Source organism: Halichoerus grypus, chromosome 2, assembly GCF_964656455.1.
Source record: "Halichoerus grypus chromosome 2, mHalGry1.hap1.1, whole genome shotgun sequence".
NCBI lineage: Eukaryota > Metazoa > Chordata > Mammalia > Carnivora > Phocidae > Halichoerus > Halichoerus grypus.
Window position 1 is genome coordinate 27,683,784 of NC_135713.1, and position 20,390 is coordinate 27,704,173.

The window sequence follows — 20,390 nt, forward strand, 5'->3', positions numbered from 1 at the left end:
GTTTCTGATCATAAATCACAACACTGAGACCGCTACGGCTAAGCCTCATCTAAGCTCCTTCGAGACACGGCCAAACAGGCACCTGATTGGTCTCCTCACCTCAGGAGGCACCCCCCCCCTTTGTCTGTTTCTGCGCCACTGCACACGGGGACATCACCACGGGGTCAGGGCAGAGTAAACCTACGGTTCTAGAGACCATGATCAAAAATTTCAAGTAGGGGTTTTCGGGAGACTATGGAGTCAGGATGAACCCTGGCAAGTTGAGAACCCTATGGAGCATGCACCAGCAGGAGTCATCAACCCTGCTGCCTGGGCTAGTATGGATGCACCCAAAGAGCACCCAGCATGGGACTTCACCACAATCGAGGGACAGGCCCACATCTGCCGGTACCAGGAGGCCCTCCTCCAGGGAATCCGGGTAGGAGCTAAGAAACCATGAATATGACTAAGGTATCCTCGGTCACTCAACAACCAGGGGAGTCCCTCGGGGACTACTATGAAAGACTATGTGAAGCCTACAGGATATACACTCCATTTGACCCCGAGATGCAGGAAAGCCAACAGATGGTAAACACCTCCTTCGTGGCTCAGGCCGCCCCAGACATCAGAAAAAACATCAGAAACTAGAGGGTTTTGCCAGGATGAACATCACCCAACTAATAGAGTTTGCCAATAAGGTCTACATGAATAGGGAGGTTGCAGCCTAACGGGAAGCCAACAAAAAAGATGAAAAAGAAAGTCAGCCTCCTCACTGCCGCCCTGAAAGAAAAGGACAACACAAAGATGGGGAGACCCCAACCACCGAAAGGGGGGAAGCCCAGAACCCCCTTGGCAAGGGATCAATGTGCCTACTGTAAAGAGAAAGGGCATTGGAGAAATGAATGTCCCAACCAGGGAAAGGCTCAAAAGCCCAGCTGCTACAATTCCCTGTGTGGGAATTGACACAGATTGATGGGGACTGGGCTTTTTCCTCCTTGGCCCCCATGATTCCATGGTCAGAATGAAGGTGGGGGGCCAACCGGTGACTTTTATGGTTGATATTGGGGCCGAGCACTCTGTTGTCACCTCCCCAGTGGCCCCTTTCAGCAAAAGGACTGCGACCATCCTTAGGGCCACCGGGACGCAGGCGATACAACAGCCCTTTTGCCAGGCTCGCCAGTGTGAACTTGGGGGCCACAAGGTCCGACATGAATTCCCTTATCTGCCTGATCACCCCATCCCTCTCCTGGGCTGAGACATGCTCTCCAAGCTTAGGGCTCAGATAACCTTTGAGCCCACTGGACACACTTGCCTCCTATTGAATCCAAGGCAAGAAGAGATGGGGTCTCTAATACTAGCAATTACCATGCCAAGGGAAGAAGAATGGAGGCTATTCTGTGCTCAGGCCCAACTGAGCAGCCCGTTGGAGTTTAGACTCGCCTTCCCTTCAGTATGGGCTAAAAACAACCTACCTGGACTAGCCCGGAATCGGGCCCCTATCATTGTTGAACTGATCCCAGGAGCCCAACCTCAAAGGCAAAGGCAATACCCCCTTCCACAGAAGCTAAGATCAGCATCCAAGAATATCTGACCAAACTCAAAGAAGCAGGTATTCTAGTCGAGTGCCAATCAGCCTGGAATACCCCACTCCTGCCAGTCAAGAAGCCAGGAGGGGTATACCACCAGTTCAAAACCTACGGGCCATCAACAAGGTGACCATCTCTCTGCACCCAGTGGTCCCGAATCCATACACCATCCTCAGCCAAATCCCAGGGTCGGCCAGATGGTTCACTTGCCTAGATTTGACGGATACCTTCTTCTGCCTCCGCTTAGCTCCCCAGAGCCAGCCACTATTTGCCTTTGAATGGTCTGAACCTGATATAGGGTGCTAGATGCAACTGTCTTAGACGCGCCTCCTGCAGGGGTTTAAAAACTCACCAACCCTCTTTGGGGAAGTGCTGGCCGTGGGCCTCGCCAGCTTCCCAAGAGAGGCCACGTGATGCATCCTCCTCCAGTATGTGGATGACCTCCTCCTTGCCAGTGACACACAAAAAGACTGCACAAAAGGCACAAAGGCCCTCCTACAGCTCCTGTCAGACTTGGGATACCGAGCCTCATGGAAGAAGGCACAAATCTGCCTACAACAGGTCCAATACCTTGGTTTCCTCCTCACCCAAGGGAAAAGAGAACTAGGGCTGGAGAGAAAAAGGGTCATCATCTTCCTGCCACAGCCCCAGACAAAAAGGGGCCTACGAGAATTCCTGGGGGCTGCAGGATTCTGCCGCATCTGGATCCCTGAGTTCTCAGCAATAGCAAGACCTCTTTATGATCTCTTAGGGGGACCAGATCGAGAACCCCCTGCCTGGACTGAGGAGGCAGAAGCCGCTTTCACAGAGATAAAGACCACCCTGGGGCAGGCTCTAGCCCTGGGCTTACCAGATGTAGAAAAACCCTTCAATCTCTTTGTACATGAAAAGGAAAAAATAGCACTCAGGGTACTCACCCAGACTGTTGGGCCCTGGCAATGGCCAGTTGCTTACCTGTCAAAGAAGCTGGACCCCATGGCAGCGGGATGGCCGCCATGCCTCAGGGCGCTGGCAGCCACAGTCCTACTCATCAGGAGGCAGACTAACTTACCCTGGGGCAAGAACTTAATGTCAAGGTCGCTCATGCAGTTGTGTCCCTCATGATGGCACAGGGACACCACTTCCTTTCCAACTCTCGGCTAGCACAATACCAAGGGCTCCTCTGTGAAAACCCACGGGTCACCCTTGAAACAGTAAGGACATTAAATCCAGCAACCTTTATCCCCATGGAAGAGGGGGTACCAGACCATGACTGCTCTGAGGTGACTGATGAAGTCTACGTGAGCCATCCAGATCTGTGGGATCAAGCCATAAAGAATCCAGAGCTCACGCTGTTCAGCGATGGCAGCAGTTACCTACAGGAGGGTGCCCAGAAAGCGGGTTATGCAGTAACCACAACCACTGAAGTCCTAGAAGGTAAGGCATTACCAGCTGGATGGTCAGCTCAACGGGCTGAATTATATGCCTTAGAGCACTCACCCTCGGTGAAGGCAAGCAAGTCAGTATCTATACTGACTCTCGGTACGCCTTTGCTACTCTACATATACATGGAGCCATCTACAAGGAAAGGGGCCTCCTAACCGAAGCAGGAAATGCTATCAAGAACAAGGAGGAGATACTGAGACTCCTCGAAGCCGCCTGGCTTCCAAAGGAAGTAGCAATCCTGCACTGTAAGGGACACCAGAAAGGAGATGACCCCATAGCACGGGGAAGTCGTCTGGCAGATGAGGCAGCCAAGGCCACAGCCAGTGAGGACATAGACAGAGCCCCTTCCCTCATCATGGCCCTAACACCCCTGGAAGAAGTCCCTCTGCGCAATTACACTAAAAAGGGAAAGGAATGGCCATGGCTGAGGGGGCCAACCTGATTGAAAATGGATGGTGGATGATGCCAGACAGGTGCATCTTTGTTCCAACAGCAACTTGAGGGCATCTAGTCAAGGAACACCACCGACTCACTCATCTGGGAAAAACTGCATTACAGCCTTCTCAAGAAGCACTACTACATCAGTGAGCTGCCAGCACTGTGCCGAGCAACGAGTGAATGGTGCATAACATGTGCTAAAAATAATGCTCGGTCTGCACCACGGCCCCCACCAGGTGTCCAGAGGATGGGAGCAACCCCCTTCGAAGATCTAGAGGTAGACTTCACAGATGTGCAGCCGAGCAGGGGGTTCAGATATCTCCTAGTAATAGTATGCACATACTCTGGGTGGGTCGAAGCCTTTCTGACCAGGATGGAGCAAAGCCGGGAAGTAGCTAAAGTCCTCTTATGGGAGATCGTTCGGCCTGCCATTAACAATCCATAGTGACAATGGACCCGCATTTGTGGCAGACATTGTACAGGTCTTGACCAAATCTCTCAACATCATCTGGAGACTCTACACTGCTTACCGGCCCCAAAGTTCAGGGAAGGTAGAGCGAATGAATCGCACCCTCAAGAGAACCTTAGCAAAGTTTTGTCAGGAGACTAACCTCCCATGGCCGGATCTGCTACCCCTAGTTCTCCTGCATGCTCGCTGCAAGCCCCAGACATCAGGTTTCTCCCCATTCGAATTAATATATGGATGGCCTCCCCCGTGCTTGGGAAGCCTTCCAGGAAATTTACATCAGGTTGGAGATAAAGGGATAAAGGAGCAGCTTCAGGCCCTGGGGGCCACCCTAAATAAATTACAAAAGTACACCATTGAGAGGGCCCCAATCTCCTTAGGGTCTCAGGTATACTCCTTCCAGACAGGGGTCTCAGTTTGTGTCAAAGATTGGAAGAAAGACCCCCTCAAACCGCAGTGGACAGGGCCCCACACTGTTGTTCTAACCACCCCTACTGCCCTCAAGGTCTCAGGTGTCACCCCATGGGTCCACCACTCAAGAGTGAAGAAAGCTCATCATTCGGATGAGGAGCCGCGCCAGTGGAGAGTCCAGTCAGACTTCACGAACCCACTCCAGCTTCACCTTTGACGAGACCCCACCATGGTCCCTGGCTCTCATCGGCGTGATTTCCCTCATCTTGGGAGTCAGACTGTATACTGCTGCCCCTTCTGACTGGACTTTCCCCCAGAGGCTTCTACCTAAGGTCATAAATCCCACTTTTACTGGCCCTCTGCTGTCTACTCCTGAGTGCATTTCACCATGATTTTCCTGGCCCCAGTCTGTCCTGGTCTTCTGCTACCTGGTGTGCTATTAAGTTTATGATTAAGTCCGTGTTTGCCCCAAGCCTTGCAGTCAACCCTCAGAGTCAAACAGAATGATGCCCTCTAAACTAGGTGTTTAATGGGACATCAAAGGGGGGAATGATAAGGAAAATCTATGTCCTAAGATGGCCGACCGAGCCAGTGAGAGAGTCCCAGTCCCTGCCCCGGGGCTCTTCCGGGTTCTTCTCCCTGCCCTGCTTCGCGCACGTGCCAAAAGTGCCAAGTATGTGGAAGTAGAAGTGTATAAATTGCCCCCTTTGTTTGTGCTCGGGGCTCAGACCTTTGGAGACCACTCTCCTCTGAGCCCACTGGCGTTAAATAAGCCTCCTGTCCTCCAGTATCTCCGAGTGCTGCTTGGTTCTTCCATCGGGCGATCCAGTCCAGGTTCCGTAACACACACACGCACACACATCATCATCATCATCATCATTATCCACAAAGTAAACAACATAAGAGACTCTTAATCTCAGGAAACAAACTGAGGGTTGTTGGAGTGGAGGGGGGTGGGAGGGATGGGGTGATGGGGGGATGGACATTGGGAGGGTATGTGCTATGGGGAGCACTGTGAATTGTGTAAGACAGATGAATCACAGAGCATACCCCTGAAACAAATAATACATTATAGGTTAATTAAAAAAAAGAAAAGAAAAAGAAAACAACGTTTCTAACCAGGCAGAGAAGGCTTCAAATCCTAGCTTTAAGGACTGGATGATTTAAGGGAGAGCCTTAAAACGTGAATTTAAACTTAAATCAGTATGGGCAATTTTATATTAATTTAGGCTTATCTTGGTTCAAGTAAAATAGCGGGTGTCTAGAGTCTCTAATAAAGGTCCATTCTTCTTATCTTTTCGAAGTTAAAAAGAAGTTAGAAGAAAAGGAAGCTGAGAAAAAAGAAGAAGTCCCCCTGGCTGAGCCTCCGCCTCCTCCTCCCCCTCCCCTTCCTTCTCTTGAGCCAGAAAAGGAGAAGGAAACCCATCCAAAAACTCCTCCAGCAAAAGGGAAACCACCATCAGGTGATTGACAGAATAATTTATAATCCTGTTTTCCAGTTTCTTATCTTCGCTTAGAAAAGAATTATGAATCGCAGTACCAATGCCCTTATTTAGATTCAGACTTGGAGCAACTTCAATGGTATGGTTAGGTGCTCAGACAGAAGTGGGAAAGTCCTCAGTAGCTAAGAGCGTGGAGGGAAAGTGGAGTCCTCCTACCCAGTTCTTCTGGTTAGAATAAGGCCACAGGTGAGAATAGGAAGGGCACAGAGAATAACCGGAAGGAACTTAGAGCAGATCAAAAGGACGGACGTCTGTTTGCTGAACTGTAGACTGATGTTTTTTTGTAGAGTGAGAACATCTTCAGAAAATGAGAGTTAGTATAGCCAGTTGTTCATAAGAATAAGGGAACAAATCAACAGCATTCCTCAGGGTCTAGAATTCATATGTAACTTCATCATCTGTGGGAGTATATGTGATAATAAAAGGATAGAAATGAGCACCTGGCTTCTCAGGAAATGTATGTTTGTAATTTATAATATATACGGATAAAGAGTTTGTGTAGGGAGTATTTTTTTAGCTTAAGTTCTTTCTACATCTTTAACCACGAAGGGCCATTAACTTAAGTGGTAGACAATAAATATAATGACCAAAGTGAAGTGCTCAACCGTTGCAGTGCACGATATTGGTAGAATGTTAGTATCAGTTTGGTGCTGTGTATAGGAAACAAATGTGGCTCTCGGGTCTAGTTTTAGCTTTGTAAGTAGCTGGCTGTGCATTACAGAAGTCGACCCAGGAATCTTTGATCTTGTGTCAGCATTGTATTTTTAAACTCCAGAATCTTTGTGCTTCGTGGACATTTGAGAAGGATGTGAATTTTTTAATTGAATTTATTTATATTAAGCAAATAAATTTAAAGACTTAAGTAACATATATTATGTTCTATTAAAGACCACTTGTATTCCAATAAAATGGGGTTTGGCTGAAGGCAAAACACGCAAATTCTAAAGAAATGTTTTTTTTATCATATGAACAATAAAGCACAAAGCCATAAATTAAATATATATGCCCTTTTCCCACTACCTCATTAGGAATTAAAAAAAAATTCAGAGGTCCAGGGGCGCCTGGGTGGCTCAGTTGGTTAAGCGACTGCCTTCGGCTCAGGTCATGATCCTGGAGTCCCTGGATCGAGTCCCGCATCGGGCTCCCTGCTTGGCAGGGAGTCTGCTTCTCCCTCTGACCCTCCTCCCTCTCATGCTCTCTGTCTCTCATTCTCTCTCTCTCAAATAAATAAATAAAATCTTTAAAAAAAAAAAATTCAGAGGTCTGGAGGAAAAATAGAAATCTGTTTAGAACTGGGGAGAACAGTTTTCACAGGGGCTCGAGTAGCCTAGACTTATCCAATATAGTCCTTTAACCTCTGACCATGGCTGTCCTACCACGACCTCCCCCTTGGTCCGCTCGAAATCTGGGTGACCTGTGTACCTGAGCCATTCCCCGAAACCAATCTCTGGTGTTTCTGGTTATAACACAGTTCAGTCTTTAAGTTTCTGAAGTTTGCTTGCGATTTTAAAATTGTATTCTTGAATACTGTGCATGGGAGGAATAATAAAGCTATTGTTGCTTAAAAGAGTGCTTGCATCTGTCTCTTTTTTTCACCAAGGACAGGCCTACTGCCTGATCTTTAAAAACTTATCCAAGTGTTAATCTCCAGAGGCCTAATTACTGCCTTCCAACAGCAATGCCTTAATGGAAAGAGATCTCTGTGCTCGTGGGCATCGAGGAGGCAGTAGAGCGAGGCAGTGAAACGGGCAGCTGCCTTTACAGCTCAGGGAAGCTTAGTGAAGCAATTTTAGAGGGGAAAGTTCCTGGCAGGTTTGTTTATTTTTATATAAATAATTAACAATTTTTTTCAAATGAAACATTTTCAGAAATGAAAACCTGAGGCTTCTGAACATGTCCATCTCAAACACCCAACTACAATCTTTAGAAGTTGAGATGAAAAGAGGAATTACTGGGGCACCTGGGTAGCTCAGTCGGTTAAGCGTCTGCCTTCGGCTCAGGTCATGATCCCAGGGTCCTGGGATCGAGCCCCGCGTCAGGCTCCCTGCTCCGCGGGAAGCTTGCTTCTCCCTCTCCCACTCCCCCTGCTTGTGTTCCCTCTCTCGCTGTGTCTCTCTCTCTCAAATAAATAAATAAAATCTTAAAAAAAAAAAAAAGAAAAGAAAAGAGGAATTATTTACCAAAAATTAAAAAAAAAAAATCAGGGTAGAAACAGTAAAGAAGGAGGCATAGGGCACTGAGTACAAACAGTCATTTTGTCCCCATATGGTTCTGCATTGTATATAGTTCTACATTTTATATCTGCTTCAAATGTACTTGGGATTAAATCTGAAGGAGTTCACAGTTAACATTCTATTAAAGGGTCTATTATCAAATCCACTACCAAACTTCAGAATTCAATTTAAAACTTGAGCTGTCAGTGTGACAGAATATAATAGTACTATATCCATGCTGCTATTTAAAAATATTTTTTGAGATTTCAGAATCTATTTTAGAACTGATTTTAAAAAAACAGGTAGAGTAGATGTTGCCCCAGCCGAAATTAGACTTGCCCACAATGCTTTATAAATTCAGTGTCCTTTATAAATTCAGATATCTCTATCTGTAACTTCTATTCTCTGTTGCCTTGTTTAGAGCTAGTTTAGAGCTAAATAGTTGGTTACCCAAAGTATTGTTATTAAAGGAAGTAGGAGCTTATCTAAACTTTATTGTTATTATTACTAAGCTTATTTCTAAAAAAAGCAACTAGTTCAAATGTTTGGTTTTTGTTTATTTGTTTGTTTGTTTACTTATTTTTGAGTCTGGCAGTCGGCTATTTGGATACTGAAAAGTCTTTTTATAGAGGCTGACCAAGTTTAAGGTTAATCCTTTTCTATGTCTTCTTTCTATGAAGTCTTGGTTGTTGGACCTGAGAAGTTTAAATATGGCATGTGCTATACATTTACACATTCTTATAATTATCACTTCTAAATATAAATAGTAGGTCAGACAGGGTCTCTCCATCATAGGCATTTAAATTGTCCCATATGTCCATCCTTCCAATGAAGAATAAACTGTAGCCCAGGGCAAAGGGTAAATAGTGATTGAACTTGTTTGGTGAATAATGTGGAATATAGGGAATTTTTTCAAGGAACTAATTTATTATTTGGGATGCCTTATTGACCTTTAGATGATCAGTTTCCTGTTTTCCCCCTTCCAGCATAGTTTTGAACTAGAGTTCAAGGAATCCAAGATAACCATATCCAAACCATCCTTTACATTGCAAGTTATAGTCAATGCAAAACGGAAATGTAGAAATTACAAGGCGTGAGGTCAGGAAAAGCTCAAGGATGCATCATCTCAAAACAATGTGGTTATTCAGCTCTTCCTCAAGGTGTTTTGGCATCATTCTTATTACAGATTTAGTTGTCTTATTGTATAAGGATCATTTAGTTGAAATAAATAAAAATAGAGCCATATGCTTCAAATGAACTTGTAACTAACTTTTAAAACTCTGCAGGTTATGTTGCATTGAAGAGTTTACAATCAAGTCCACTACCAAATATTGATACTAAACTTCTCAGTGTGACAAATCAAATAGCACTATCAGGGCTGTCATTCAAGAAGTTTTAATCCAGTCTGTCTTCAGCTTAATTTTAGCTCAAGTGAAGACGTCACAAATATAACTGTTTATCTGTGAGAAATAGCGTTGGATTGTGTATGAGTAATATAGCCCAGAATATTAAAGAAAATCATCAATAATGTTTATGTCTTGAATTTTGTTTAGAGTCCTTGCATGGTAAGCAAGAATCTCTTCAGGAAGGAAAAGGGAAGAAAGGTGACACTTCACTCAAAAGAAAAGGTACCGCAGATAAAGATAGATATGGTTCAATGTAATTCTGCATTTCCTAACTGCCTCAGGGAAGAGAGCCAGATTTGTTAGTTGTACACACTGAATACTTCTCTTAGGCCTTGTAAACCATAAGCCCTTGCCAAAGAATATAACCTCAGTCGTTCTGTAGCCTGGATTTTAGCAAAGGTCCTGCTGAGAAAAGTGATGTTTGTGGGGAATAATTTAGAGATATCTAGTATACAGAATATCCATTCATCGTAGAAATTATAGGTGTTATCCTTGGGCTAAGCTATGCCATCAGAAAGCTATGCACTGAACCATATTTTCTTGAGCTCTCATCAAATTGCCTTCACTGATAACGCACTTCGGTATAAAGTCCTCAACTCCCTTCACAGTATAACATAGCAGTGCAGGTGAAACTCTCATTATACCAATAATACCCTCATATTTTATTTTTTGAGGGGATAGTATGCCCACTACATCATTTAATGGCCCGTATATGAAATCCTAGGTGAGAAATTTCATTCAGAATCAAGGGACAGGAAACTCTTTCTTCCTCTGAGTGGTTAGGTAATTAGCACATCTAAATGATGATACTTCCTTTTCTATTTTGGCTGACCAGAAGTTCAGAACCAAACTAGTGCCCGTATCCATGCAAGGGTACCTAGATCTCAGTATCTGCTTTCTAATACCTCTCCCAGTTTTGACCTTCCACTTTAAGTTGTACTTGTCCTCACCCTAATTTCATGTAATTTTTTTCTATTTTAACTGTTTCTGTGAAATAAAGGGGGTAAAATTTTTAAGTAATTGATAGTTGACAGAAGAAAATCCTAGACTCGTAACAGCATCTTAGTTAGATTTATGTTGAAGCTGCTATAACAACCAATTCAAGATTGAAATGCAGTTATAAATATATACAGTTGGCTTTTTCAGGGTATATTCAAATGGGGTTGTCATGAGTGTGTACGTTTTCTTAACTTCTCATTACAAATTGCCAAATGCAGTTGCAAGCCAAGAGTGTGCAAGTTCACATAATGATGGGCTGAAAGGATCTTTATTTTGCCATTTAAAAATACATAACCATGATCCCAAAGAGAATTTCATCCTTCTCTAATTATGTAACATGATATATAACTAGAGCCACCTGATGAGTTAACACTGAGATATAAATTTTAGCCAAAATGTTAAGGGCTATAATTTATGCTCAGCTCTACCGATTTACTAATAGGAGAATAGTTTTTGCATTTACAGTATTTATTCCTTGCTTTCTCATTGTGATCAATAAAAGCAAATGAAGGATCATCATAGAATCTTCAAAAATACAAATTAAAAAAAACAAATTAAATATACTATGCATATTAGTTACCAAATCAAGTTAAATATAATAATGCACATGCTTTAAGAGCATCCTTATTTAAAAGTATACACACCCCAAACAAATCATAAGCAAATACAAGTTCAACCAGTAAAATATATACATTGGAGTCATGCAGTTAGCTCAATTTAAGTAACTAAGAACTTTCAAGCATTTTTTGCTTTTATTTTACTGGATTTCTGTTGTGTTAAATAATATTTGAAATAGGTGAATTTGCAATCATGATTTAGAAGTCTTTCTGTTACATAGAAATGCTGTTTTTCGGCATGTGTCATAGGTTTCCTCATTAAAAGGAAGTTATGATTTTAATTCTTAGTATTTAAAATTAACATCACTGGAGGTGAACACAACTGATTGATTATCCATTTATCTCATAGGTCAGTTGATACCATTATAATGAGATCATCTCTTCTGGTTTAAGGAGCTATCTCCTTTTTTCTTTCTTCAAACTTACCTTTATTTCCTGCTGTTGACATCTTTGACTCAGTCCTCTTCTTCTCTGCATAACAGATCAGTCTCTACCCTTCTTCTCCCAAATCTTGTGACTGAAATGCCTTTTGCCAAGTGTATTTTGGTGTTCTTAAATCATTTCTTATTCTCTTCAACCCATTTGCCATTGTCCCACGTTATTGATTCATAAAACACAGCTTTTCAACCCCATGACCTTACCTACCACTTGTTAATTAGGGGCTGAATGAAGAAAGTTTTCCCTAATCAATTAATTGCAGAAAATACTGAGTTAGGCCAAGTTAAAAAGTTTTTAATGCAGGATTTTAAAAAATATATCAATATGCATCTCTAAGGAAGTGGGAAATACAATATCTAATATCCCAAAATATTTTGGCTGCAGAATTCTCTCTTGGAAGAGTATCTACTGGGGCTAGAGTTTTATGGAACAAACATCAGGGAATGATGTTGTCTTTAGTTCCACTGGCCTGCCCATGTGTTGGCATTGGCATCGTTCCAGTGCTTGCTTTCCGACTTGACTTATAGTAATAGGTGCTACCAGGCCACTTAGCAGTAAATGAAATGTCAGTGTTATAAACATCAGTGACATTTAACTGGAAGGGCATGGAAAAAGATAAAAGGCTAATGAAATTGAAATACCTGGCTGCATCCACCAGAACAGTGGCTCTTTAAGTGTGGTCACCTGGGAACTTACTAACAACACAAATACTTGGCCCCACTCCAGACCTACCAAATCTAAAACTCCTGGAGGGGCCCAGCAATTTGTGTTTTAATAAGCCCTCTAGGGAATTCTGATGAGCATTAAAATTGGGGAACTATTAAACTGGAGCCCAAGGATTAATCCTGTACTGTAGCCATTGGAATATCAGAAACATTCAATTATTTATAACATATTTTTTATATGTCCCATCCCCCAAAATATTTCATTTGGATTGCAATTTAGGAAAAACATACATATGAACTGTTTCTATTTCAACATTGAACGGCTACACTGGGGACTAAACAATCCAGCTTTCAAGTGAAAGCCGGTCTCTCATTAGAAACTGAAGCTTCCATGTGGTCGGGTGAGTGGTACTGAGAAAGAAACGCCCCCCTGTTACATTTAAGATGCTGGCAGATTATGTTCAAATCCCTATGGCATAGATACATTTTTATTCATTCAAATTTTGTTTTTCCCCTTAGCATTTTCATTGTTAAAAAATAGATATAAGTTAAATGGAATCAAAGCACGATGGTCCAAAAAGACTACCTGGCTCTTAGTTTTCACTGAATGATCATGTTATTTAAGAAAAGAAGAAAGAAGAAACTCATTTCAGTCTCACATTTACAATTGCAAAGTTCTTCCTCTTAGGAATTCTTCTTAGAGAAATTCATCTTAAAGTGCCCATAGTGTTATCATTTTTATTTCACCAGATTCAGGTCAAATAACGGGAAATCACCCTATTGAAATATATATCAAATAATGAACATTGTTGGTTATTGCCTGAACAAAGATTTTCTTAAATTTTGCCTAAATGTAAAAAGAGCTGGATATAACTTTAGACCTATAGATAATGGATACCATTTTTAAATGTATAAGTAGAGGTCACCTAAACTCTCCATAAGACATAATTGACAATTTCCCCTCTACTTATAATCTATATAATTTAACTAGCATAAAAGTGTAAGATATATTTACTTTTCTAAATAGCATTATCATTAAATAATACTCATTAAGGAAATATAGCTTGGGAAATAAAGTATTCCCAAATCTATAAGTGTCTATAAACTGCATCTAAAATCTCAGTAATTATTCTGAAGGTAAGTGCAATTTAAACGGAATGATTTTCTAAACCGTAATAACCTTGATCCTTTAAGGAAATATTAGGCTTTCTGAGTTCCGCTACTTTGATGAATCACAGGATCTTTCAGACCATAAGAGTGCCATGCCACCCAACTGGTCTAGATTCCTTTCTTCATGCTCTCGGGGGGAGTGAAGCATATGCCCTTTCTGGATTCTTAACTGAACATTAGCATTCTTTCTCTTCCTCCTCTTTCTCCTTCTCTACCTCCTCTTCCTCCCTCCTCTCTCTTCCTCTTCTCTCCCCTTCTCTCTTTCTTACGCCTTAATTCAGCCAGGCTTATGGCACAGAAGGTACCTTCATCCATACTCCCTGAGTGTAGCAAGAAATACAGTTTCCCACTCAGAAACCCTGTGTCTCATTCAGGGAATGTTGGAATATTCAGGAGCTACAATACTCTGTCTCCTTCCCCACATCCTTCACTGACTCCGGCTGACTTACAGTAACCTCCTTCCTCCCTACTCCTCCCCTGAGCTTCAAAACAAAAACAAAAACAAACAAACAAACAAAACCGATCAAGAGCACTGCTCATAGTAGACTTACTCTTTCTCATTCAGGATGGAGAATTTAATTTGCTAGTATTTGCAATAGTAAATGAAATGCACTTTTCAGTGTAAACTTTGTTCATTATGGAAGCAAGGACAGAGACAAAAATAAAATACCAAGTTGCTTTTGATAGCCAACTGGACAAAAAACCTGAGTGGCTTACAAAACAAAACAAAACAAAACCCCCAAACCTGTTCCTGATATTATTGGTTAATTTGGAGGCTGTAGAGAATGGGGTGTTTGATTTTTTTGATTTGCTAAGACTCCCAAAACTGCTTAATGAGTTGCCTGAAGTCCACAATAATCCTAGATTTATTCATCCACCAGAATCTGGTTCCATTCATCTACTTGTAGTGGAATGATTTATTATGCATATTTAAGGTTCTCCTAAAGGAAAATCACCAGGAGGGAAAGCACCAGTAAAGAAATCACCTGCCGATTCTACAGATGCGTCACCTGTTCCCATAGTGCCACCACCACCTAAGCCAGGAGCCGAAGAATGGGTCTACGTGAATGAACCAATTCCTGAGGTATGGCAGTTTAGATTGAAGCTAGTAGAAGCTAGCCTTTCTCTTGTTTATAGTAAGATTCACACCATTATTTGCACCATCCAGGCCTTTTATAGCTGGTGATATGTATGCTCATCAGAAAGCCAAGGTGAGGGCACGCATGGTGATGAGCACTGGGTGTTATACTCAACTAATGAATCGTTGAACACTACATCAAAAATTAATGATGGACTATATGTTGGTTAACTGAAAATAATAATAAAAAAAGCCGAGGTGAATTTTTGACGCTATTCATTGAATCACATTGTATCCTCTCTCTACTCCTTCGAGTTTCTGAGTCATGCTGTGAACCACTATTAAGTGCTGAAAGCAGAAGAACAAATGGGTTCTGTGAGGACCAATTTTCTCCCCAAGGACAAGCAGAGATGCAGTTTCCTGGAAGAATGACTTCCTCAGAACACATATCCAGCAAATTATAGCCCTCCATCCATATTCTCATGTCTGCATTGTAATGCTTTCAAATGAAGTTTAACTTCTGACTTTTTACAAATAGAAGAAACTTTTTGAAGCTAACTAAACTAATAAAAGAACAGGTCACTGTCTGGCCTGAGAACTTTAAATAGGTATGCCAGAATAAGGTGAACTCTGGGAACTCCCTTCAGTTCTTTGTTCTCTGACAACTGCAAAGCCCAGTCTCCACGTAGGCAAAGCTGGTTGCTTCAATAGATAAATCATCTTAAGAAAATCACCAAGAATGGTCTTTCCTTTCGCACTTTTTTCAAAGACAAATTGCTCTATAAAAGATGCAGCCCCTTTTTTTTTTCACCGCAATCCTCAGTGAATTCTTACTCTTATGAACTCTGAGCACTGACTGCTCGGGCCAGGCATTTGAGACCCAATCATGAATTTCAGTGGTTGTGCTGTTGCTATTATTATTGATCTTTCCTAGGGAAATGTCTTATATCCCCAATTAGATTATAACCTCTTTAAAGAGGGTAAGAACATGTGGGATAATCGACTATATTCAATACAGAATCAAACACAACGTAGATTCTTGATGAAGCTCTAATGATTTAATTAATTTACATTGATAAGGAAGCTAGAACAGAAAATATTTGAAAATGACAACATTAAATGATATAATTGTAGATGAGTGTAATATCACTCAGCCAAACAGAAGCTACTTATTGAAATAAATACATTAAAAAAACTTGTCATAGAATCGGGATATAGAAATGGTTGTTGGGAAGTAGATAAAACTAAAATGATATTATTTGGTAGGGTTGGGGAGTAAGAGACAAAAATATTGAAATCTAATCCTTAAATCCAAACCTTGAAGCTCATGAGAGAAATAAATATATAGAGGACAAGAAGGAAATAGAGGGCAGAAGTGAAAAAATAAACATTAACCCTGAGATTTGGCACCAGCTCCCATGTAGATCTTCTAGCAGTCAGGATTCTGGCAGAAAACAGATGATAATTTAAGGAGAGTTGAATAAAGGATCAAAAATAAGGGAACATATAAGGATTTGATTATTACCCCCAAACAAGGGGTAACTGGGAGCCATATGGCCTGTAGGCCTGAAAGGGTGGGGAAAAGGAGCAGATGCTTGGAAGCCAAGAGGACCTCTGTGTGGAGAGGGCCATCTGGCAGGAGCGGAGGCCTTCAGCAGAGGGATGTAGCCACCCACAGTGACACAGCAGAGGGGAGTGGGGAAATACAGGACCAGACCTCATGTTCTTCTTGCTCTCCCATCTCTTGCCCAGAAGATGGAGGGCAAGGTTGTTTCCTGAAGTAGTTCACATAAGTTAGCCTTCCAGGGCACTGAGCAGCCTGAAGAATGAAGGATAGGAACTTGGTCTGTAGGAACAATGGGAAGATAAGCAGCACAGACCTCTACCTCTAACAACCTAAGTGAAACCATGTGGAGAACACATTTTGCTACAACTAGAAGTAGTCTAGAGCCTAGAAACAAAGCAGCCACATGATCCTCTCTAGTCCTTTTCCCACCCTAAGGTTCTCAGCCTTTGGCAGGTAAGCTGTAGAGCTTACCTGTCAAAGAAGAAAGACAGATGCCCAGTTAAATTTGAATTTTAGGTTATCAATGAATTTAAGTGGGCCTCCTATACTTTATCTGGTAACCCCAGTTCCAGGCCATCCAAGGACCCCATATCTACCTCCCTCAGTAGGCATGTGGACAGAGAAAGAGAGGAAGGGGGAGAGGAGAAGAAGGGGAGAAGAGAAGGTAGATTGAGAGAGAGAGAGAGGTTGAAGAGATTGAGAGAGATTGCTTTCAGATCTGGCTCTTCCAGGTGGAGGCAGCAGCCAAGTTCCAGAAGAACCTTGGTCCTACCCCTTTTGTCAGCCAGAAGGAGGGGTGCAGAGAGAACTGAGAAGGCAGTCAGAGTGAGAGATCTTTGCTTTTCAGCTTCTGAAGTTTTGGAGCATATTTGCTTTGGCTACTGATTTCCTATTATACTCAGTCTTACCCAATGAAAAGAAGACTATTTAATTGGAAAGTATAGATCTGAACATCTAGTCATATCACATAAGTTCAAGTGCTCAGACCCAGAAAAAATTATATCCTAGAGACTGGAAGAACCTATAGATTTGAAATTATCGACAACTCATAGAAATCACAGAGGATATGGGAGATTCCAGAAGACCAGATATAGGAAAATACCTAAATGTTTAATAAAATGCTGATGGGATTTAGTAACATACAGACCAATACTCCAAACATTAAACCCTGACACAATTTGAGAGAAAATATTAAAAGTCTGACTTCTGAGCATGTATAAACTACAAAAATGATCACCCAGAGCCCACACAGTTTCACTAAGTCCTGCTGAACTGGCCCATTCCTTTTCCTTGACAGCAAGGTTGACTAGATGGATCAGGGAAGTACCATAAACTTTGTATATCTTGAGTTCAAAATAGTATTTGACAACTTCTCATGAAGTTCTTATAAACAAATGAGATCTGTGAGCAGGGTGTTAATTCAATTAGGTCTATTCCTAGGTGGTAACTCTCTATGCACAAAGTGTGAATTAATGGATTAAAGTCATCCAGGAGGGAGGTGGAGTAATGGGGCTTATTTAAAATGGTCTTTAGCACCATTCTGGGTATCATGAAAAAGTAGAAACCAGAGGCAGGAACTAGGGGGAAAAAAGGTGTTAAAATAATGTCAGAGGAGCATTAAAGGAACCGTAGTCGTTTAAACTAGATAAATGAATACTTCAAATGTGTCTGGACATTAAATTATAGACTTTTAGAACTAGATGAAGCCAGCCAGTCTCCTAAAAATTTAACTGATGATAAAATTGGGTTCAGGTGAGTCTACGTAGTAAAATTTATTGAAGGCCTGTTACGTGCAAATGCTGTACTAGATGCTGAGCCTAACAAAACAAGTTTCATCCTGAATCCCAGCCTACCTCTCCCCATTGTCTTCCAATATCTGAGAGGCTGTCACAGGGAAGACTGTTAGGAATGTAGTCTGCCCTTCTCCAAAGGGCACAGCTAGGGCTGGGAAGTGGGAACTACAGGAAGGCAAATTGCTGCTCAACACAAGGGAGACTTTTACAGTAACATAGTTGTGTGGCACTGGAGGGCCTACCCTGAAAGGTATCAGTGAGGTCCACGGAGGGATCATTTATCGCTAGTATTTAGCATTTCTGAATTGGAAAGGAGATTAGCCAAATAACCTCTCAGGTCCCCATGTGTAATTCCCTGAGTAAATAAATGCACAGCCAATAAGGGAATATTTAGTACAGAGAATTTATATTGAATATAATATGTATCTTCAATTTTATTTCATTTTGATTATTTCTTAGTTTTGGTTATTTATTTGTATCATCAAAGATAACCTAAAGAAACTTTCTAATTTTCATGGTACACACAGCAAAGATAAAACCACTTGGGCAAATTCAGAGAAATGACTCATCACCACCCTGACATGAACACTAGATATTGTCCATGATAGGCAGTTTTCCAACTTAGGCAAAATATGACATCTATTTATTCATTCAATAAATATTTCTTGAACACCTATTATGTCCCAGACGCTGTGGTGATTATAGGAAAAATGGTAGAGTGGTGACTAAAACAACCATTGTTCTCATTGTTCTTTATGAGACTGATATTCTAGAGGTGAATATGGACAAATGAACAAGCAGTTGCCATTAATGTCATCCCTACTATTCTAGGAGAAAGTACAGGGGCTGAGATAGAACTCTGGAATGTCAGGAGGTGACCTTCAAGACTTTTTGGATCAGGGAAGAATTTCTGGAAGAAATTTATCTGAACTGAGACATGAAGAAGTATTTGGAATAGAAATTAGTTGGGGGAGAAAAGAAAAGGAGGGGCAAGAAGTTTCACAGAGAATGCATTAGATAGTTCCATCTGCATCTTGTTCTTCTTGCTTAGTATTGCTCTTTTGACTCAATTAGTCAGAAGAATTGTCACTTTGAAATTATTAATTTTATGCTTTACCATTTAACAGGAAATACCTTCCTTTTTAGTACCTTACTGGGAACTAATAGAAAATTCCTATATAAACTCCATCAAAACAGTACTCAGGCACCTGAGAGAAGAACAGCATTCTGTGATTTCTTACTTATATGAAGTTAGGTAAGTAATGTTTCCAAAGTCAGAATTCTGTAGTCTATAGGCATGTCACGTGAGCTCCATCTCATTCTCTTACTGCCTTACAGAACAAATTTCCAGCATTTTTTGCGGCGTCCAGATCACAAACAAGATTTTGTATCTCAATGGCAGGCTGATTTCAATGCTCTTCCTGATGACCTGTGGGATGATGAGGAAACAAAGTCTGAACTACACCAAAGAGTAAATGTAAGGAAATCTGTGACCTGCTGCACCAGGGTCTCCACACAAGAATATTGTACTGCAGAACCCTAACTCATTCCCTTTTTCTTCCATGAGGTGTGAGGGTGAGGAGGGAAATGGTTTGAACACTTAACCTGCCAACTTTCAAGAGCAATGGCTCCTCCAAACTTCAGTTGAGACTCATGTTCTCAAAATGATAACATGGTGGACAACACTTCCAGAAAGAGGAGCCAAGTCCAGCAAAGCAAGAACATTCTTGGCATCTGTTTTGTAGACCCCTAACCCCTTTGTTCGGCATTGTAACTATCTCCATGCCTGGCATTAAGCACATACCTACCTTGAGTGCGGTCATATGGTTGGATGATGTCAGGGAGAAGGGGAATGAGGGAACTTCATGGAAAACCTAAAGGGCTGCCAATATTGAATCGATCCTTTGAGGGAAGGTACCAAATCTTATACATCTTTGTATCTCCAGCAGGCACAGTGCCTGGCCCTTAATAGGCAGATTTTCATAAATTTGTAAGTGGAATATATGACCCTGATGTTTTAGAAAAGGACTTCTGAAGTCCAGGAAGCCTGATTTCAATTAGGAAGTTAAAAACATTAAACTTTTTAAAAATATCAGTTCAATCAATAAAGTAGAGAAGCTTCTAATAAAAATAGTCAAGGAAAGACAAAAAACTTTAGGTAGAAACTTGGATAGATCCCATTGTTTTTGACTTTAGTATTTTCATTATAATTAATTACCAAATAGTGTCTAATTGCCTTATTGATATTGTCACTGACCACATAATTATTTTTTAAAATGTTTTGTTTCATTTCCCAGTGACAAATTTTGTTATTGCTTTAAATTTTGTCCCTTGCTTCTAATTTTGTTGCATTGTGATCTGAGAATTAGGTATTTAGAGTTTTGACTTATTTAAGTAATTTCAATAATATTTTAAATTTATCTAAATTTTTAGGTTGCCTTAAACATGGAAAATTTTTGTTGATATTCCATGGGTGCTAGAAAATAGCATATAGTCTCTATTTAGAAGGTTCAATAAGTTTTGGCCAAATCAACCTTGTTAATGTCATTAGAATGCTTTTTAGCAGTGGATTCTCAGCAAGAGTATATTGTAGGGAAACTTAAGTAGTTTTCAAAAATAAACCTGCCTTTGCTTCCA

The 20,390-nt window shown here is 41.3% G+C and overlaps 1 protein-coding gene across 2 annotated transcripts in view; it reads left to right on the forward strand.

The window, feature by feature from the left end:
- The window catches only part of SPEF2 (sperm flagellar 2), a 164,982-nt gene that overhangs the window by 82,842 nt on the left and 61,750 nt on the right, over positions 1-20,390 (forward strand). For both annotated transcript variants that reach the window (XM_078066629.1, XM_078066630.1), the window contains 5 exons: positions 5,610-5,768; positions 9,574-9,648; positions 14,251-14,399; positions 18,881-19,008; positions 19,092-19,230. In XM_078066629.1, coding sequence (XP_077922755.1) covers positions 5,610-5,768; positions 9,574-9,648; positions 14,251-14,399; positions 18,881-19,008; positions 19,092-19,230 — 650 coding nt within the window. The remainder of the gene's footprint in view (positions 1-5,609; positions 5,769-9,573; positions 9,649-14,250; positions 14,400-18,880; positions 19,009-19,091; positions 19,231-20,390) is intronic.